Source organism: Bufo gargarizans, chromosome 9 (assembly GCF_014858855.1).
Source record: "Bufo gargarizans isolate SCDJY-AF-19 chromosome 9, ASM1485885v1, whole genome shotgun sequence".
Classification (NCBI taxonomy): Eukaryota; Metazoa; Chordata; class Amphibia; order Anura; family Bufonidae; genus Bufo; species Bufo gargarizans.
Genome location: NC_058088.1, coordinates 12,797,007 through 12,820,133, shown reverse-complemented (window position 1 = coordinate 12,820,133; position 23,127 = coordinate 12,797,007). Strand labels below are relative to the sequence as shown.

General features: G+C 44.6%; 1 protein-coding gene across 1 annotated transcript in view; it reads left to right on the top strand.

The window, feature by feature from the left end:
* Positions 1-23,127, top strand: part of LOC122946645 (serine-rich adhesin for platelets-like) — a 115,420-nt gene that overhangs the window by 72,854 nt on the left and 19,439 nt on the right. Inside the window, exons 8-9 of the mRNA XM_044306397.1 lie at positions 20,734-20,748; positions 21,676-21,711. Of these exons, the coding sequence (XP_044162332.1) occupies positions 20,734-20,748; positions 21,676-21,711 (51 nt within the window). The remainder of the gene's footprint in view (positions 1-20,733; positions 20,749-21,675; positions 21,712-23,127) is intronic.

Sequence of the window (23,127 nt, the reverse complement as noted above, 5' to 3'; positions counted from 1 at the left end):
GTGTTCTCATATAGCTGGTGGGTGAAAGAAAAATTGGATTTAGACATGCCTAATTTTTTAGTGCTCAGAGGAAATAAGCCACCTCTAGATGGCCAGAGAAGCAGGCGTCCCATTAAAAAGGTTGTAAAATATATATGTATAGCGCCACCTGCTGTTTGTTTGTTTTTTCTCATTTCTCTGTCTACCTCGCTGAGGTGGACACACATGCTCAGTTTCATCCTTTAACTGTCTGCTGAGCTGTGAGAAGAACAGAGCTGCAGCAGAAAGGGCATGCCCCCGAGCTCAATATAAATCCAGCAGAGCAATGGAAGCAATGAATGGGGAGATCTCTGGATCCATGTGAGGTACAGGGCTGGTTCTAGCTTTGTTAGAAAGAGATTTTCATGTACAGGTGGACAGGAACCTAATGGGACTAGCAGGGTACAGGGACAGGACACTTTTTTATAAGACCATCATTTTGAAGGTCTACCTGTGTATGTAGATGACCGTATAGTAGTGATCAGCAACCTTTGGCACTCTAGCGGCTGTGAAACTACAACTCCCAGCATGCACACTTACTCGGCTGTTCTTGTAACTCCCACAGAAGTTAATGGAGAACTCTGGGAGTTGTAGTTTCAGAACAGCTGGAGTGCCGGAGATTGCTGATCCCTGCTCTGTAGCCTCCTCTAGGAACCTGATCTGCCGTTGCTTTTTCTTTCCTTCTTCTCGCAACTTTCCTTCCACACTATAAAATTGATGACTCAATAAAGAACAAGGTTAAGAACAACATGTCTCTAATTAACAAATGTGAATGATGCATAGAAACAAAGGAACAAACCTGTAATTACAGTATGTTATGCCTTAGATCCAACTAAAATAAACGGTGGCAATAAATGTAAATTTAACCTGTCAAGGAATATGCCCTAATACTATATCGCAGATCAGATAAGGTGGTGGGTGGGGCGCGGGGGGGGGGGGGAGGGACTAGCAGTCTGCAACGCTGCTGAATATCTTGTCAGGGACTTTTTGGGGCCATATGAAGATATTTTTTCCATTCTGGAGACCAGGAAAAAGAAAAAAACTGTGTTTAATCAGTGATACATTAGATAAGGTCTGGAATAAAACGAAAAAGATATTGGGTGTAAGCAGCCCCACACTTTTTACTCCACTGGCACAATTACAATTTAAAAGAGTTTAGGTTAATTGAAGATTATAAGTATTGGAATTCACATGGTATTAACCGTCTAATCCAAATAACATTGCATGGAAGTATTATTGTAACGGTCACGTACACACACACACACAGGGGGGAGGATAGTGACCACTGCGCTCCACCCTCACCCCTGGCCCTGCCTACTTGCCTCACGAGTCCTGATGACAGGGGACAACTGGACGGCAGTCCCTAACTTAGAATTCGTGTGGGAAGGACAGACAAGACAAATAACGGATAGTGAACGGACCGGGTCAAAACCAAGAGGACAACACAGTACAGAGGGATAAGCAAAGAAAGGTCAGGAGAAGCCGGGGTCATAAATACCAGGAGAGTCGAGAAGTACCAAAGGAGTCCGCAAAGAATAGTCAGGTGGAATCCGAGGTCAATATACCAGGAACGATGCGCAGTACAGGAGGAGCAGGCAAAGGATCGTCAGGGAACAGGATCAGGTAAGTATACAGGTATCCAACAACTGCCAGGAACCTAAATTAACAGGCAACCTGTGGCCAGCAGGCGGCCTGTATTTATAGTGGGGAGTGAGGATCATGTGATGTGGCCAGTGTCACATGACCGACAGACCGACCAGTCGAGCACCGAGTGATTAGCTCGGCGCTCAAGGCAGACCTAGGAGCAGGGAGCCTCCCAGCTAGCAAAGCCGCCCTGGGAACGAGGCCAAACACAGATCCTCGCTCCCGAAGCTAAGCAGCAGGTCTGCGGCTGATGTGAGACCCAGTGCGCCTTCGGCACCCCGTTACAATTATCCCCTTCGATGATTTAATAAAGGGTATAAATGTCACCTCTTTAGATTGATATAGATATGCACAAATTAGACACGCATATATGAACACTCAGGATAAAGATTCTTTGATTGCTAGGGCAAACTCTGTCTTAGGCCTCATGCACACGACCGTTGTGTGCATCCGTGGCCGTTGTGCCATTTTCCATTTTTTTTCGCGGACCTATTGACTTTCAATGGGTCCGTGGAAAAATCGGAAAATGCACCGTTTTGCAGCCAAGACCGTGATCCGTGTATCCTGTCCGTCAAAAAAATATGACCTGTCCTATTTTTTTGACGGACAACGGTTCACGGACCCATTCAAGTCAATGGGTCCGTGAAAGAACACAGATGCACACAAGATTGGCATCCGTGTCCGTGATCCGTGGCCGTAGGTTGCTTTCATACAGACGGATCCGAAGATCCGTCTGCATAAAAGCTTTTTCAGATCTAAGTTTTCACTTCGTGAAAACTCATATCCAACAGTATATTCTAACACAGAGGCGTTCCCATGGTGATGGGGACGCTTCTAGTTAGAATACACTACAAACTGTGTACAAGACTGCCCCCTGCTGCCTGGCAGCACCCGATCTCTTACAGGGGGCTGTGATCAGCACAATTAACCCCTTCAGGTGCGGCACCTGAAGGGGTTAATTGTACTATCATATCCCCCTGTAAGAGTTCAGGGCTGCCAGGCAGCAGGAGGCAGACCCCCCCCCCTCCCCAGTTTGAATATCATTGGTGGCCAGTGCGGCCCCCCCTCCCTCTATTGTAATAATAGGTTGGTGGCCAGTGTGCGGCCCCCGGCCCCGCCCTTCCTCCCTCTATTGTAATAATTCGTTGGTGGCACAGTGTGCGCCCCCCATCGCCCCCCCACTTGCTCCCTCTATTGTAATAAATCGTTGGTGGCACAGTGTGCACAACCCATCGGCCCCCCTTCCTCCCTCTATTGTAATAAATCGTTGGTGGCGCAGTGTGCGCCCCCCCATCGCCCCCCCCTTCCTCCCTCTATTGTAATAAATTGTTGGTGGCACAGTGTGCGTCCCCCATCGCCCCCCCTTTCTCCCTCTATTGTAATAAATCGTTGGTGGCACAGTGTGCGCCCCCCATCGGACCCCCCTTCCTCCCTCTATTGTAATAAATCGTTGGTGGCACAGTGTGCGCCCCCCATCGGCCCCCCTCCCTCTATAGCATTAACAACATTGGTGGCCAGTGTGTGCCCCCCCCCGATCATTGGTGGCAGCGGAGTTCCGATCGGAGTCCCAGTTTAATCGCTGGGGCTCCGATCGGTAACCATGGCAACCAGGACGCTACTGCAGTCCTGGTTGCCATGGTTACTTAGCAATAGTACAATAGTAGAAGATTCATAGTTACCTGCTTGCTGCTGCGATGTTCGTGTCCGGCCGGGAGCTCCACCTACTGGTAAGTGACAGGTCTGTGCGGCGCATTGCTAAATAAACTGTCACTTACCAGTAGGTGGAGCTCCCGGCCGGACACAGACATCGCAGCAGCCAGCAGGTAAGTATGAATCTTCTACTATTGTACTATTGCTAAGTAACCATGGCAACCAGGGCTGCAGTAGCTTCCTGGTTGCCATGGTTACCGATCGGAGCGCCAGCTATTAAACTGGGACTCCGATCGGAACTCCGCTGCCACCAATGATCGGGGGGGAGATGGGAGGCCGCACACTGGCCACCAATGTTGTTAATGCTATAGAGGGAGGGGGGCCGATGGGGGGCGCACACTGTGCCACCAACGATTTATTACAATAGAGGGAGGAAGGGGGGGGGGTGATGGGGGTGCACACTGTGCCACCAACGATTTATTACAATAGAGGGAGGAAGGGGGGCGGGGGGGCCACACACTGGCCACCAACCTATTATTACAATAGAGGGAGGGGGGGCCGCACTGGCCACCAATGATATTCAAACTGGGGAGGGGGGGTCTGCCCCCTGCTGCCTGGCAGCCCTGATCTCTTACAGGGGGATATGATAGTACAATTAACCCCTTCAGGTGCGACACCTGAGGAGTTAATTGTGCTGATCACGGCCCCCTGTAAGAGATCGGGTGCTGCCAGGCAGCAGGGGGCAGTCATGTACACAGTTTGTAGTGTATTCTAACTAGAAGCGTCCCCATCACCATGGGAACGCCTCTGTGTTAGAATATACCGTCGGAAATACGTTTTCACACTCTAACTCATATCCGACAGTATATTCTAACATAGAGGCGTTCCCATGGTGATGGGGACGCTTCAAGTTAAAATATACCATCGGATTGGAGAAAACGCCGATGGTATAAAAGGGACTCCAGACTTTACATTGAAAGTCAATGGGGACGGATCCGTTTGAAATGGCACCATATTGTGTCAACGTCAAATGGATCCGTCCCCATTGACTTGCATTGTAATTCAGGACGGATCTGTTTGGCTCCGCACGGCCAGGCGGACACCAAAACAAAAACCAAGACACCAAAACATGTCCGTGGACCTCCAAAAATCAAGGAAGACCCACGGACGAAAAAACGGTCACGGATCACGGACCTACGGACCCCGTTTTTGCGGACCGTGAAAAAATACTGTCGTGTGCATGAGGCCTTAGATTATTGCTTTAAATTTAGGGATACACAACTCACTCTCTCACAAATATATTGTAGATTTCGGGACTGCTTAGGAGAAATAACAAAATTTTAAAGCGAGGGAGGATGGGAAGCTGAATTAGGTATAGGAAGTACTGTTGATTAGGATATAGTATATTGAAATATTAAAAAGGTATCGATCTCCGAAAAATAAAGATTAATCCAGTTCAGGATTGTACATCGCCTGTATTATTCCCCTGCCTTCCTTGCCAAAATATATAGGGAAAGAAGGGATATGTGTTGGAAATGTTCAACCGAAAATGATTAAATTGAATCGCTGTTTTACGCAGGCAATATTAGGCTTTTTTACCCATTCGGATTTAACGCCTTGTCAGATCAGAACCTCTTTGGAGAGCTTTATGGTCGCAAAGGTCTTGATTCTTAAATATTGGGACACAAAAAACAGTCCTACCTACTCCGAGTGGCGGGTTCAGATAGATACTATTGATGCATATAGAAGAATCGTAAGAAAGGCAGAGTAGTCCTGGAAGGGGCGAGTCTTCGATGTTTCCCTTTTCTTTGTTCTTAAGAGTTTGGCTGTTTGTGGCATCAGGGAATGACCACGAGCAGCAATAGGAGATGGCTGGATCCGGCAGCGGGGAATCAAGTGGTGGGGGGTGGGGGTCAAATATGTGAATTGGTGTATGACTATCTGTATTTATTTTTTAAATTATTGGTAATGGAATTCACATTTTTGGTTCAGAAAAACAATAAAGAATAAAAAAATAAAAAAAGAGTTCAGTGCAGCTACATTCAAATGGGGGAATGCAGAGCCCCAGTTCTTTTTATGGACCATCCCCTAATTTTTGGAATGAGGGAATAAAAATTTTTCGTGGGACAACCTATTTAAGTAATATTTCCAAAACTGTTTCTTTATTGAAAATCTTAATGTTATTTTAATATTGAGTGTTTCTCCAATTTAAGTCAAGTAAGTCAACTTGTATTTTCTTGAAATTCAACTTGTTACCTGAAGAAAATTGTATTGGTATTTTAGATGTTAGATAAGTTAGAAGTATCAGGAAAGAGATAAGCAAATATGATGATGTAGTCCTTGTGACATAAATGTGCACCAAATTTAAATATAAATCATCTTGAAGTGGTCTATGATGTTAGATGTATTAAAAAAATGTAATTTACTTGGCAAACAAAAAAAGGAATATGCCCTAATAAATGCCAGTTCACCTTGTGAATATATTAATAGAAGCATTATACGGTATCATATACAGTACAGACCAAAAGTTTGGACACCTTCTCATTCAAAGAATTTTCTTTATTTTCATGACTATGAAAATTGTAGATTCACACTGAAGGCATCAAAACTATGAATTAACACATGTGGAATTATATACATAATAAAAAAGTGTGAAACAACTGAAAATATGTCATATTCTAGGTTCTTTAAAGTAGCCACCTTTTGCTTTGATTACTGCTTTGCACACTCTTGGCATTCTCTTGATGAGCTTCAAGAGGTAGTCACCTGAAATGGTCTTCCAACAGTCTTGAAGGAGTTCCCAGAGATGCTTAGCACTTGTTGGCCCTTTTGCCTTCATTCTGCGGTCCAGCTCACCCCAAACCATCTCGATTGGGTTCAGGTCGTGTGACTGTGGAGGCCAGGTCATCTGGCGCAGCACCCCATCACTCTCCTTCATGGTCAAATAGCCCTTACACAGCCTGGAGGTGTGTTTGGGGTCATTGTCCTGTTGAAAAATAAATGATGGCCCAATTAAATGCAAACCGGATGGAATAGCATGCCGCTGCAAGATGCTGTGGTAGCCATGCTGGTTCAGTATGCCTTCAATTTTGAATAAATCCCCAACAGTGTCACCAGCAAAGCACCCCCACACCATCACACCTCTTCCTCCATGCTTCGAGGTGGGAACCAGGCATGTAGAGTCCATCCGTTCACCTTTTCTGCGTCGCATAAAGACACGGTGGTTGGAACCAAAGATCTCAAATTTGGACTCATCAGACCAAAGCACAGATTTCCACTGGTCTAATGTCCTTTCCTTGTGTTCTTTAGCACAAACAAGTCTCTTCTGCTTGGTGCCTGTCCTTAGCAGTGGTTTCCTAGCAGATATTCTACCATGAAGGCCTGATTCACAGTCTCCTCTTAACAGTTGTTCTAGAGATGTGTCTGCTGCTAGAACTCTGTGTGGCATTGACCTGGTCTCTAATCTGAGCTGCTGTTAACCTGCGATTTCTGAGGCTGGTGACTCGGATGAACTTATCCTCCGCAGCAGAGGTGACTCTTGGTCTTCCGTTCCTGGTTCGGTACACATGTGAGCCAGTTTCTTTGTAGCGCTTGATGGTTTTTGTGACTGCACTTGGGGACACTTTAAAAGTTTTCCCAATTTTTCGGACTGACTGACCTTCATTTCTTAAAGTAATGATGGCCACTCGTTTTTCTTTACTTAGCTGCTTTTTTCTTGCCATAATACAAATTCTAACGGTCTATTCAGTAGGACTATCAGCTGTGTATCCACCTGACTTCTCCACAACGCAACTGATGGTCCCAACCCCATTTATAAGGCAAGAAATCCCACTTATTAAACCTGACAGGGCACACCTGTGAAGTGAAAACCATTTCAGGTGACTACCTCTTGAAGCTCATCAAGAGAATGCCAAGAGTGTGCAAAGCAGTAATCAAAGCAAAAGGTGGCTACTTTGAAGAACCTAGAATATGACATATTTTCAGTTGTTTCACACTTTTTTGTTATGTATATAATTCCACATGTGTTAATTCATAGTTTTGATGCCTTCAGTGTGAATCTACAATTTTCATAGTCCTGAAAATAAAGAAAACTCTTTGAATGAGAAGATATGTCCAAACTTTTGGTCTGTACTGTATATCCTCCTTCTAGAGGTGATTAACTGATCCCTATGTGGAGAATCCATGGGCATGAATATGGCCATTCTAGTAATGTCATTATATGTGTTTATATGTTTTTATATGCAAGACACCATTCACATTGTGCGGCTTTCTCCTTTCCTCAGTCTAGCTCAATTCAACTAGGCACAGCCCACTAGGGGTTAATGGGCTTGGGAGCTTTAGCACAATGTGAATGATATCTACTCTGTGATTAGCAGTGTGGAAGATGGGTGTTCACCACAATGAAACAACCAATGAAAAGGTGCTCTCGCCTCCAGATTGTTGGAGGGGTGGGCTCAATATCTAGTTAAATTCTTGTGTTTCACTGTGCTGTACTGTTACGACTAAGGGTCTTGTACCTGAAACGCGTCAACTTGTTTTGTGTGCCAAGTGACGGTCTGCTGTAAATGGAATATTGAATAAAAAGGACGTTTTAAAGAGGATCTCCATTTGTATCCGGAACCACTTCTTTCCAAGTTTCTTTAATATTTAGGTCTGAGATCTCATGAAATTGGTAAATGTGGTACCTGATGGAGACAGATAGAAAAGTATAGATAGATACATAGATAGACTGACAGAGAAAGAAAGAAAAGATTGATTAAAGATAAACAGATCTATACATATACGATAGATAGATAGATAGATAGATAGATAGATAATAGATAGATACTGTAGATAGATAGATAGATAGATAGATAGATAGATAGATAGACAGATAGATAATAGATAGTAGACTTACTGTCACTTACTATTTACTGGACAGACTCTTTAATATTGGAGCCTGAGATGTCACAGAAATTGGTAAATTGGTGAATGTGCTACCTGAAGGGGGGGAGATATGGAAAGATAGATAGATAGATAGATAGATAGATAGATAGATAGATAACTCCCAGGTCTTTGATATTGGATACAGATACATTTCTTGAGGAGACAATCTCCCCTGAACTCAAGGAGTGTGGAAGAGTACTTCCTGACCAGAGTTATAGGAATGGCCAGAAAATTCTACCTTGTTCAGTATTTCTCAGATGACGCCATCAAGACAGGTCTTCCCGAGTTTCCAGCTTGATCACCACAAGACGAACTGGACTTGATAAACATTGGTTTCTTCCTGAAACAATGCTAGTTTTCAATGTACACAAATGCCCATGTTACAACTTCAAAGGGGTCAGGAAAATATATATTTGTAGACAGAGCGGTTGCCTGGCCTGATCTAATAGTGATCTTGACTAGCGACAGGAGCGGCGGTTGTACGGGAGGATGGGTGGGGCTTGCACAGAAGATGCTGTTCAAATATTTGCTATGGGGCCCAGTTACTTCTAGTTACTCTACTGGTCCTGACTGGCACTTGGTGATGGGACCTTAGATCTCACATCCACCTTGATTTCTGGATCCGCTCCTGTGAGAGCTTAAAGGGCTTCTGTCACCCCACTCATTATTATTTTTGGGGCTAGTTACATTCCTTATAGTGCGATATATGAAAATATAATGGTGTTACTTACTTTCATTCAGCCGTTTCTTATAAAAATGAAGTTTTATAATATGTAAATCAGGTCTATACCAGCAAGTAGGGCGTCTACTTGCTGGTAGCCGCCGCAAAAAACCGCCCCCTCCTCTTGTTGATTGACAGGGCCAGCCGCGATCTCCTCCTCCGGCCGGCCCTGTCAGCATTTTAAAAATCGCGCGCCTCTGTTCATTCAGCGCAGGCGCTCTGAGATGAGGAGGCTCGTCTCCTCAGAACTCCCTCAGTGCGCCTGCGCCGATGACGTCTTCTCTGTCAATCAACAAGAGGAGGGGGCGGTTTTTTGCAGCGGCTACCAGCAAGTAGACGCCCTACTTGCTGGTAGAGACCTGATTTACATATTATAAAACTTCGTTTTTATAAGAAACGGCTGAATGAAAGTAAGTAACACCATTATATTTTCATATATCGCACTATAAGGAATGTAACTAGCCCAAAAAAAAATAATGACTTTAGTGGGGTGACAGAAGCCCTTTAACCACCTCCGGACCGCCTAACGCGCCGATGCGTCCGGAAGGTGGTTGCTTTTCTCCTCCTGGACGCATCGGCGCGTCATCTCGCGAGACGCGAGATTTCCTGTGAACGCGCGCACACAGGCGCGCGCGCTCACAGGAACGGAAGGTAAGCGAGTGGATCTCCAGCCTGCCAGCGGCGATCGCTCGCTGGCAGGCTGGAGATCCGAATTTTTTAACCCCTAACAGGTATATTAGACGCTGTTTTCATAACAGCGTCTAATATACCTCCTACCTGGTCCTCTGGTGGTCCCTTTTGTTAGGATCGACCACCAGAGGACTCAGGTAGGTCAGTACAGTCCCACCAAACACCACACTACACTACACTACACCCCCCCCCCCCCCCCCGGTCACTTATTAACCCCTTATAAACCCCTGATCACCCCATATAAACTCCCTGATCACCCCCCTGTCATTGATCACCGCCCTGTCATTGATCACCCCCCTGTCAGGCTCCGTTCAGACGTCCGCATGATTTTTACGGATCCGATCCATGTATCCATGGATCCGTAAAAATCATGCGGACGTCTGAATGGAGCCTTACAGGGGGGTGATCAATGACAGGCGGGTGATCACCCATATACACTCCCTGATCACCCCCTGTCATTGATCACCGCCCTGTCAGGCTCCATTCAGACGTCCGCATGATTTTTACGGATCCGATCCATGTATCCATGGATCCGTAAAAATCATGCGGACGTCTGAATGGAGCCTTACAGGGGGGTGATCACCCATATACACTCCCTGATCACCCCCTGTCATTGATCACCCCCCTGTCAGGCTCCATTCAGACGTCCGCATGATTTTTACGGATCCGATCCATGGATCCATGGATCCGTAAAAATCATGCGGACGTCTGAATGGAGCCTTACAGGGGGGGTGATCAGTGACAGGGGGGTGATCACCCTGATTACCCTGATCACCCCCTGTCATTGATAACCCCCCTGTAAGGCTCCATTCAGACGTCCGCATGCGTTCTGTGGATCCGATCCATGTATCCATGGATCCGTAAAAAATCATGCGGATGTCTGAATGGAGCCTTACAGGGGGGGTGATCAGTGACAGGGGGGTGATCACCCTGATTACCCTGATCACCCCCTGTCATTGATAACCCCCCTGTAAGGCTCCATTCAGACGTCCGCATGCGTTCTGTGGATCCGATCCATGTATCCATGGATCCGTAAAAAATCATGCGGATGTCTGAATGGAACCTTACAGGGGGGGTGATCATTGACAGGGGGGTGATGACCCTGATCACCCCCTGTCATTGATAACCGCCCTGTAAGGCTCCATTCAGACGTCCGCATGCGTTCTGTGGATCCGATCCATGTATCCATGGATCCGTAAAAAATCATGCGGATGTCTGAATGGAGCCTTACAGGGGGGTGATCAGTGACAGGGGGGTGATCACCCTGATTACCCTGATCACCCCCTGTCATTGATAACCCCCCTGTAAGGCTCCATTCAGACGTCCGCATGCGTTTTGTGGATCCGATCCATGTATCCATGGATCCGTAAAAAATCATGCGGATGTCTGAATGGAGCCTTACAGGGGGGGTGATCAGTGACAGGGGGGTGATCACCCTGATTACCCTGATCACCCCCTGTCATTGATAACCCCCCTGTAAGGCTCCATTCAGACGTCTGCATGCGTTCTGTGGATCCGATCCATGTATCCATGGATCCGTAAAAAATCATGCGGATGTCTGAATGGAGCCTTACAGGGGGGGTGATCAGTGACAGGGGGGTGATCACCCTGATTACCCTGATCACCCCCTGTCATTGATAACCCCCCTGTAAGGCTCCATTCAGACGTCCGCATGCGTTCTGTGGATCCGATCCATGTATCCATGGATCCGTAAAAAATCATGCGGATGTCTGAATGGAGCCTTACAGGGGGGTGATCAGTGACAGGGGGGTGATCACCCTGATTACCCTGATCACCCCCTGTCATTGATAACCCCCCTGTAAGGCTCCATTCAGACGTCCGCATGCGTTTTGTGGATCCGATCCATGTATCCATGGATCCGTAAAAAATCATGCGGATGTCTGAATGGAGCCTTACAGGGGGGGTGATCAGTGACAGGGGGGTGATCACCCTGATTACCCTGATCACCCCCTGTCATTGATAACCCCCCTGTAAGGCTCCATTCAGACGTCCGCATGCGTTCTGTGGATCCGATCCATGTATCCATGGATCCGTAAAAATCATGCGGACGTCTGAATGGAGCCTTACAGGGGGGGTGATCAGTGACAGGGGGGTGATTACCCTGATCACCCCCTGTCATTGATAACCCCCCTGTAAGGCTCCATTCAGACGTCCGCATGCGTTTTGTGGATCCGATCCATGTATCCATGGATCCGTAAAAAAATCATGCGGATGTCTGAATGGAGCCTTACAGGGGGGGGTGATCAATGACAGGGGGTGATCAGGGAGTCTATATGGGTGATCACCCCCCTGTCATTGATCACCCCCCTGTCATTGATCACTCCCCCCCTGGTAAGGCTCCATTCAGCCATTTTTTTTGGCACAAGTTAGCGGAAATTTTTTGTTTGTTTTTGTTTTCGTTTTTTCTTACTAAGTCTCATATTCCACTAACTTGTGTCAAAAAATAAAATCTCACATGGACGCACCATACCCCTCACGGAATCCAAATGCGTAAACATTTTTAGACATTTATATTCCAGACTTCTCACGCTTTAGGGCCCCTAAAAAGCCAGGGCAGTATAAATACCCCACATGTGACCCCATTTCGGAAAGAAGACACCCCAAGGTATTCCGTGAGGGGCATATTGAGTCCATGAAAGATTGAAATTTTTGTCCTAAGTTAGCGGAAAGTGAGACTTTGTGAGAAAAAAAACAAAAAAAATCAATATCCGCTAACTTATGCAAAAAAAAAAAAAATTCTAGGAACTCGCCAGGCCCCTCATTGAATACCTCGGGGTGTCTTCTTTCCAAAGTGGGGTCACATGTGGGGTATTTATACTGCCCTGGCTTTTTAGGGGCCCGAAAGTGTGAGAAGAAGTCTGGGATCCAAATGTCTAAAAATGCCCTCCTAAAAGGAATTTTGGCCCCTTTGCGCATCTAGGCTGCAAAAAAGTGTCACACATCTGGTATCGCCGTACTCAGGAGAAGTTGGGGAATGTGTTTTGGGGTGTCATTTTACATATACCCATGCTGGGTGAGAAAAGTATCTTGGTCAAATGCCAACTTTGTATAAAAAAAATGGGAAAAGTTGTCTTTTGCCAAGATATTTCTCTCACCCAGCATGGGTATATGTAAAATGACCCCCCAAAACACATTCCCCAACTTCTCCTGAGTACGGCGATACCAGATGTGTGACACTTTTTTGCAGCCAAGGTGGGCAAAGGGGCACCTTTCAGATTTCGCAGGCCATTTTTTACACATTTTGATTTCAAGGTACTTCTTACACATTTGGGCCCCTAAATTGCCAGGGCAGTATAACTACGCCACAAGTGACCCCATTTTGGAAAGAAGACACCCCAAGGTATTCCGTGGGGGGCACGGCGAGTTCCTAGAATTTTTTATTTTTTGTCACAATTTAGCGGAAAATGATGATTTTTCTTTTTTTTTTCTTTTTTCCTTACAAAGTCTCATATTCCACTAACTTGCGACAAAAAATAAAAAATTCTAGGAACTCGCAGTGCCCCTCACGGAATACCTTGGGGTGTCTTCTTTCCAAAATGGGGTCACTTGTGGCGTAGTTATACTGCCCTGGCAATTTAGGGGCCCAAATATGTGAGAAGAACTTTGCAATCAAAATGTGTAAAAAATGCCCTGCAAAATCCGAAAGGTGCACTTTGGAATATGTGCCCCTTTGCCCACCTTGGCAGCAAAAAAGTGTGACACATCTGGTATCGCCGTACTCAGGAGAAGTTGGGCAATGTGTTTTGGGGTGTCATTTTACATATACCCATGCTGGGTGAGAAAAATATCTTGGTCAAATGCCAACTTTGTATAAAAAAATTGGAAAAGTTGTCTTTTGCCAAGATATTTCTCTCACCCAGCATGGGTATATGTAAAATGACAGCCCAAAACACATTCCCCAACTTCTCCTGAGTACGGCGATACCAGATGTGTGACACTTTTTTGATGCCAAGGTGGGCAAAGGGGCACATATTCCAAAGTGCACCTTTCGGATTTCACCGGTCATTTTTTACAGATTTTGATTGCAAAGTACTTCTCACACATTTGGGCCCCTAAATTGCCAGGGCAGTATAACTACGCCACAAGTGACCCCATTTTGGAAAGAAGACACCCCATGGTATTCCGTGAGGGGCATGGCGAGTTCCTAGAATTTTTTATTTTTTGTCGCAAGTTAGTGGAATATGAGACTTTGTAAGGAAAAAAGAGAAAAAAAAAAAAATCATCATTTTCCGCTAACTTGTGACAAAAAATAAAAAATTCTAGGAACTCGCAGTGCCCCTCACGGAATACCTTAGGGTGTCTTCTTTCCAAAATGGGGTCACTTGTGGCGTAGTTATACTGCCCTGGCAATTTAGGGGCCCAAATGTGTGAGAAGTACTTTGCAATCAAAATCTGTAAAAAATGACCGGTGAAATCCGAAAGGTGCACTTTGGAATATGTGCCCCTTTGCCCACCTTGGCATCAAAAAAGTGTCACACATCTGGTATCGCCGTACTCAGGAGAAGTTGGGGAATGTGTTTTGGGCTGTCATTTTACATATACCCATGCTGGGTGAGAGAAATATCTTGGCAAAAGACAACTTTTCCAATTTTTTTATACAAAGTTGGCATTTGACCAAGATATTTTTCTCACCCAGCATGGGTATATGTAAAATGACACCCCAAAACACATTGCCCAACTTCTCCTGAGTACGGCGATACCAGATGTGTCACACTTTTTTGCTGCCAAGGTGGGCAAAGGGGCACATATTCCAAAGTGCACCTTTCGGATTTTGCAGGGCATTTTTTACACATTTTGATTGCAAAGTTCTTCTCACACATTTGGGCCCCTAAATTGCCAGGGCAGTATAACTACGCCACAAGTGACCCCATTTTGGAAAGAAGACACCCCAAGGTATTCTGTGAGGGGCATGGTGAGTTCCTAGAATTTTTTATTTTTTGTCGCAAGTTAGTGGAATATGAGACTTTGTAAGAAAAAAAAAATAAATAAAAAATCATCATCATTTTCCGCTAACTTGTGACAAAAAATAAAAAGTTCTATGAACTCACTATGCCCATCAGCGAATACCTTAGGGTGTCTACTTTCCGAAATGGGGTCATTTGTGGGGTTTTTCTACTGTTTGGGCATTGTAGAACCTCAGGAAACATGACAGGTGCTCAGAAAATCAGAGCCGTTTCAAAAAGCGGAAATTCACATTTTTGTACCATAGTTTGTAAATGCTATAACTTTTACCCAAACCATTTTTTTTTTGCCCAAACATTTTTTTTTTATCAAAGACATGTAGAACTATAAATTTAGCGAAAAATTTATATATGGATGTCGTTTTTTTTGCAAAATTTCACAGCTGAAAGTGAAAAATGTCATTTTTTTGCAAAAAAATCGTTACATTTTGATTAATAACAAAAAAAGTAAAAATGTCAGCAGCAATAAAATACCACCAAATGAAAGCTCCATTAGTGAGAAGAAAAGGAGGTAAAATTCATTTGGGTGGTAAGTTGCATGACCGAGCGATAAACGGTGAAAGTAGTGTAGTGCCGAAGTGTAAAAAGTGGCCTGGTCATGAAGGGGGTTTCACCTAGCGGGGCTGAAGTGGTTAAGCAACCAGTTTCTGGAGTCTAACTGGAAGCTAAGGGCTGAGTTAGTGCCACAACTAACTTAGTATAAACACCAGGCGATGATGAGAAACTAAAGGCCAGTGAATTGAAGATGAGAAACCCTGGTGAATGATGGCCATAAAATCGTGCTGTTGGTGAATGTTACATCATGAATTTCTTCCGAGAAGGTATATGTTTAGACACGTCAGATCTAGCCTCCATCTTACCTGTGGCTTTGGCACTGCATCCACTGCACCCCACAAATGTCCTGGGAAAGAGGTCAAGATCTTCCTGTGAAGTCCTGGAATAACCACAATATGAGGCTTTGGGATGGGTTGACTTATTTGCCTTGGAGGGAAGTGACCTGGGTACAAGATTCTATCCAGGAGTCTGACGTAAATCTTTGCACAATTTGAGAAACGGTTTTGTAATCTTGCTCCCACCGGAATCCTGGTGTCCTAAACTTGATGTTTCCCTGTTCCAAATTTCTACTTTCTAGTGCTTGGAGAGCCTGAACATTTAGAACTTACTTGTCATGGCTGAGGATGGGGAAAATCCTCAGCCGTGCGATGCCAGAAGATGTTACGCGCTGCTTGACCAGGACGACAGTATAGGGAGCAGGTCACCTCCTATCGCGTCCCTAAACTGACCCTGACTCCTATCCATATGAGTCAACCCTGAAGGTGGGAGGACTCATACACCGGATGCCTAGGGGTCCCTACTAGCCCTCAGGATTGCCCTGGAACAAGGAGCAGGGTAAGACGACCTGTTCTTTCTGGACATGAATGAACAGGAGTCTCACTGGCCAAGCTGCAGGGAAAGGAACATAAACAGCCTATGGATATGGCAGGAGGCTGAAAAGCACTTCCACACCTACCTGCCACAGACACTCAGACTGGATCCCATGCAAGACAGCAAGTGTCCACACCCAAACACAGATGGACACAGCGCACACACACAAACACACAGGAAGCCAGATCCATAGGTGCATAACATAACAAAGGAAAACATCAAATGGACATCAACATAAACTTAAGAGTCACAGTTAGTTTATGACCACAAGGGTGGCCCCCACTGGCAGATGGAGTTCACAGGAGGCTGCTCCAGCTAAGCATGGCTGAAGCAACCCACTGAGACATGCCAAACACAGAGGCTATATAGGCCTAAGTGGCCACACTCACACAGACACACACAGTGTCTCACACACACAGAAAGGGAGTTAACCCTTCCAGCACCAGGGAAGGGAAAACACCACTTAAAGGGGAAGTGCACACAATAACATAAAACCAAGTGCACACATACACACATATCACATGAAACCGCATGCCCAACATAGCAAGCTGCCACGACACAACTCAGACTGCTATGCTGCCACATACACACTGTTGCCAGCGGCAACCACAGGTGAGGCAAATACCACAGCCCTCACCTGTGATTGACAACCAAACCAAAGACCGCTGACAACCGCATGCGGTTCAGGAGTCACGACCATAACCATGGCCGTGACATTACTCTTCTCTATCTGACCCTTCTGAGTCCCTCTTAGGTGATCTTTGGAATGAAAATGACAAGAATGAAACTAGACCTAGAGGTATATAGTGGAAACAACGATGGATGCTAAATAGAATTAATCTGGTGAGGAACAAAATGTCCCTCTGCGTAGTGTCTATGGGGATCACATGAACTCAGAGGCACATTCAGCGCCCATTCACACAAAAGTATTTCTTTTCGACATGTCCCCTAATTTGCAGATATCATGCGGACCTATTATTACAATGGGACTGAGAGACACGGACAGCACATAGTGTGCCGTCCACATCCGCACATCCATTCCGAGGCCCCTAAAAGAGATAGAAAATGTCCCCCACCCTTGTCCGTATTGCGGACAAGAATGGGCATTACCATCGTAGGGCAGATGTTCTGAACTGCAAATGCTGAATGCACACTGCGACATCCATGTTGGATGGAGACACTGCCTGCAGGCCGGAAGGTTATACAGTGCTTGTAACAGCCGAACCAGAACTTCTTACATGGACACAACCTGAAACATATATTGATAGTTTGCAGGGAACATCCGCTGCATATGAGAAACTTACCAGGACCACTCCAGGATAAATCTCAGCTCAATCATCCCATGGACACCCGATGGGGAAAATAAACTCTGGAAACCACCTCCAGTTAAGTCATGTCACACAATTAATTCTGGAGCACACATCCAGCTCTAGAACATGCATATAACTCTGGATACACTTCCAGTTCTATAATATCAGACTTAGCAGCCATACTGGCCTTCACAGCAGCAGGAGGAGTCTCTGTATGTGTGAGCTTCATTGTCCTAGTGTCACAAGGAAGGGGTGGGGAAGGGTAGACTACTGACTCCACCGATACCTCTGTTCCTGCCTACTTGCACTTTCCTGTCCTAGGTAACGGACGCAACTGGGTGGCGGTCCCTAACCTGGGTAAGTGCTGGAGAGACAAACAAGACAAACACAAGGCAGTCAAACTAGCAAGTCTAAACCAGGAGGTCACAGCGGTACCAGGGAGCAAGCGGAAACCAATACCAACACGAGCAAGGAGTTAATACCAGGAGATACAATAAGACCAAAGGAGCAAACGAAGACAAGTCAAAACACTAGCCAAGAGTCAATACTAGGAGATGCAACTAGACACAGGGAGCAGGCGAGCAAAAGTCAAAACCCAAGCAGGAGTCAATACCCGGAGATGCAACTGGAAACAAGGAGCAGGCGAGGACGAGGACGATAAACGAGCCGAGATTCAAATACCTAAACCAGGGAATATCACTGAGGAGGATACACCAAGTGTAGGACCTTAATCACAGGCAACCTGTGGCCAGCAGGCTGCATGTTAAATAGTGGGGAAAAGGAGTCATGTGACATGGCCAGCGTCACATGACTCGTTTCCCTGCATCCAGCTGAGCGCCGAGTGTCCAGCTCGGCGCTCAGACTCCTCACTGTTATCATAGGAGCGGAGGACGGCGGCCACGCTAAGGAGGCGTGCGCGGCTGGGTCCTCCCCGCCCCCCGTTGCTCTGGGGACGAGGACGCAGTGCGTGTCCTCGCTCCGATCTCACCACAGGGCACCGGCGGCACTGAGGAGGAGGAGCGCGAAGCCGGCGTCCTGTGACACCTAGACAGAATTTTAAAAACACATCTACCTAGTGGGTGTGCCCTCCTTTATAAAGGGGGTTAATTAGTCAGATTTATTAATGATTTATCTTCTGTCCTAAACGGGAGGAATTAACTCTTTGTGTTGTGCTGCCTATAGGACCATAAGGAAAGGTCGGTAGATAGATAGATAATACCGTAGATAGATGAGATTCATACAATGCAAGTGATAAGTAGGTTGTATTTTATATACTATGCGTTTTAATTTTCTTGTGTGATAAATGATGTCTTTCTATCTATATTACAGTCATATCAACAACACCTGAAGGTGAGTCTCTCTACTTTACTGTTGGGGTTTGAGATATCACAGAAAACTGAGGTTGATTGGTGAATCCGCAACCTGATGGAGACAGATAGAAAAATAGAAATAGATAGATAGCGTTAGGTCCATATATATTTGGACAGAGACAACATTTTTCTAATTCTTGTTCTGTACATGACCACAATGGGTTTTGAACACAATTCCGATGCAGTTGAAGTTCAGACTTTCAGTTTTAATTCAGTCGGTTGAACAAAATGATTGCATAAAAATTTGAGAAAGTAAAGCATTTTTTTAACTCAATCCCTTAATTTTAGGGGCTCGAAAGTAATTGGAAAAATTAAATAACTGCAAATAAAATGTTAATTTCTAATACTTGGTTGAAAACCCTTTGTTGGCAGTGACTGCCTGAAGTCTTGACCTCATGGACACCACCAGACGCTGCGTTTCCTCCTCGTTAATGCTCGGCCAGGTCTTTACTGCAGCGGTTTCCAGTTGCTGTTTGTTTGTGGCCTTTCTGTCTGAAGTTTAGTCTTTAACAAGTGAAATGCTCTATTGGGTTCAGATCCGGTGACTGACTCGGCCATTCAAGAATATTCTACTTCTTTGCTTTAATAAACTCCTGGGTTGCTTTGGCTTTATGTTTTGGGTCATTGTCCATCTGTATTATGAAATGCCGACCAATCAGTTTGGCTGCATTTGGCTAGATTTGAGCACACAGTATGTCTCTGAAAACCCCAGAATTCGTTTGGCTGCTTCTGTCCTGTGTCACATCATCAACAAACACTAGGGCCCCGGGGCCACTGGCAGCCATGCATGCCCAAGCCATCACACTGCCCCCGCCGTGTTTTACAGATGATGTGGTTTGCTTTGGACCATGAGCTGTACCATGCCTTTATCATACTTTTTTCTTTCCATCATTCTGGTAGAGGTTGATCTTGGTTTCATCTGTCCAAAGAATGTTCTTCCAGAAGTGTGCTGGTTTAAGATTTTTTTTTAGCAAAGTCCAATCTAGCCTTCTTATTCTTGAGGCTTATGAGTGGCTTGCACCGTGCAGTGAACCCTCTGTATTTACTTCCATGCAGTCTTCTCTTTATGGTAGATTTGGATATTGATACACCTATATCCTGGAGAGTGGGGTTCACTTGGTTGGCTGTTGCGAAGGGTTTTCTCTTCACCATGGTAATTATTCTGTGATCATCCACCACTGTTGTCTTCCGTGGGCCTCCAGGTCTTTTTGCATTGTTGAGGACACCAGTGCTTTCTTTCTTTCTCAGGATGTACCAAACTGTAGATTTTGCCACTCCTAATAGTGTAGCAAATTCTCGGATGTTTTTTTCTGTTTTCGCAGATGAAGGATGGCTTGTTTCACCTCCTTTAACCGCATGTTTACTTCTCAGCAAAATCTTCAAAATGCAAGCACCACACCTCAAATCAACTCCAGGCCTTTTATGCGCTTAATTGAGAGTTAAATAATCAAGGAATGTCCCACACCTGCCCATGAAACAGGCTTTGAGTCAATTGTCCAATTACTTTTGGTCCCTTTAAAACAGGGTGCCACATGTAAAGGAGCTGAAACTCCTAAACCCTTTATCCAATTTTAATGTGGATACCCTCAAATGAAAGCTAAAAGTCTGGACTTTATGTCCATGTCCATTATATAACTATAACTTGAATATGTTTTAGTAAACAGGTAATAAAAACAAAATTTGTATCAGTGTCCAAATATATACGGACCCAACTGTAGATAGATATGATTGATAAAAAGCACTATGGGGCACCTTTATCAAACTGTTGTACAGTAGAACTGGCTTAGTTGCCCATAGCAACCAATCAGATTCCGCCTTTCATTTTCCAAATGAGCTGTCCAAAATGAAAGGTGTAATCTGATTGGTTGCTACGGGCAACTGAGCCAGTTCTACTTTACACCAGTTTGATAAATGACCCCCTATAAGTCTTATTTTGTATCCTATGTGATACTATAACTTCTTGTGTGTTAAATGATGTATTTCCTTTTATATTACAGTTACAACACCGAAAGGTGAGTCTCAGAAGCCACGAGTTTCCTGAATATTATACAGTGGTATCTCATGTGCACTCTATAGGGGTATTATTTGGGCAGTATTATATGAGCATTATATAGTAGTATTTCATGTCCACTCTATGGGGGTAATATTTAGGAAGTTTTTGATGAGTATTATGTACTGGTATATCAGGTGTGTGCACTTTTTGTTGGTATTATTTGGGCAGTCTTAAGTGAGCATTAAATAGAGGTATTTCATCTGGACTCTATGTGGGTATTTGTTGGGCGGTATTATTTTAGCATTATGTACAGGTATTTCATGTGCACTGTGCATGGGTATTATTTGGGCAGTATTATGTGAGCACTGTAAAGTGGTGTTTCATGTTAACTCTAAGCGGCACTATTTGGGCAGTATTATCTGACCACTATACGGCACTGTAACAATTCTTTGGCAGTATTAGTCTACCGGTTCAACTTCACCTATTACAGGTCAGTCCTCCTATTACTAACAGATACCACAGATGCATACTGCACAGTTCAAGCATGCAGCGCCTTCTGGTGGTCATTGGATTACTGCAGTTTTTTTGTCTGTGTACCCCATTTTACTTTCCCACATTCATATATAGTGTAAACTAAACACATGCAGCAAACAGAAAAACTGACCTGATAATGCAGAACCAATGACGAGCAAGAGTGCAGCGCCCTCTGGTGGTCATTAGAATACTACACTATTTGCTTGTGCACCCCATTTTACTTTCCCACATTCATACACAGTGTATACCGTACACCTACAGCAAACAGAAAAACGTACCTGTGGGTTTACACAGCACGATTGTAATGTAGAACCAGTCAATAATAAGAGTGCAGTGCCCTCTGGTGGTCATTGTTATATATTTTTTATTTTTTTGTTGTTGAGTAAATTAACTCTTTATATTCCTTTCACAGGCTCAACCTTATCTTCATCACTGTCTCCAAGCAGCGGTCAGTAATTATATTAACCCTTTGCAGACTTCCCAGTCCACCACTCCAATTATGTTATTGTAATGTAATGTCTTGTATAGTATTGCTATGTGGGCACTCGTAGTGCCATGCTGATGCCTGCAGAAGCTAATCACCGAGCCACCCTAGTATGTGATACAAAGTGCATCAATAATTAATAATGTGAAAAACTGGTTTCATAACAACTTAATTCATGTATAAAAATAAATTCATCCTTTGAAGGGTTTCTGTCACCAGATTTAACCCTATTAAGCTAGCTGACATTAGCGATGTGCTAATGTCAGCTGAACCTAACCAGCCTATTCCTACTTTTCTCTATGCCCCCGTCACACCAGAAATATAACTTGTATAATATGCTAATTAGCCTCTAGGAGCGGGGGGGGGGGGGGGGCGGGGCGTTGTTCCTGCTCCTAGAGGCTCCGTTCTTCCACCTCTGGCCACGCTCTGATACATTATATTGACAGGGGCCGGTGCAGCGTTGGTCCCCTATTGGACTAAATTTCAGACAGAAAGGCCACAAACAAACAGCAACTGAAAACCGCGGCAGTAAAGGCCGAGCATTAACAAGGAGGAGACACAACGTCTGGTCATGTCCATGAGGTCAAGACTTCAGGCAGTCATTGCCAACAAAAGGTTTTCAACCAAGCATTAGAAATTAAAAAATGCTTTAGTTCCTCACATTTTTATGCAATCATTTTGTTCAACCGACTGAATTAATGCTGAAAGTCTGAACTTCAGCTGCATCGGAATTGTTTTCTTCAAAATCCATTGTGGTCAAGTGCAGAACAAGAATTAGAAAAATGTTGTCTCTGTCCAAATATATATGGACCTAACTGTATTATTACATATTACGGCTGATGATGATTTTTAATTGCACTTTGCACTTTCTACAGGTGATTTATGCACAGGCACTTTCAAATTTAGTTTATCTTATATATTAAAAGATGAATTTACATGAAGTTTTTCACATTATTAATTATTGATGCACTTTGTATGATGGATATTATGTGTTATTACCTTGTACACTTAATTGTGTATTATTGATTATCAATTATGTATTCAAATCACTATGTGGGTATTTAAACCTCAGTGGGACATCATTTGTTTGCTTGACAAAGGTCCCATTGAGCTTGGCTGAAACGTTGCGACTGGGGTAAAGAACGGGTCCGCCGCCCTCCCCTTCCTTGGTGTTCTTTGGACATTATCTGAGGATTTGTGCCTCGAATCTAGGAGGGATTGCACCCACTTCATTTTTTTGTAGTAGAGTGTGCTGCTGTTGTTTTTTGTTTGTGTATCTATCTATCTTTACTTGCACAGTATGACGGTATCAAATGGGCACAATATGGTGGGATCACATAGATGTCATTTATGTGCCATATTGTACTATTATTTGGACAG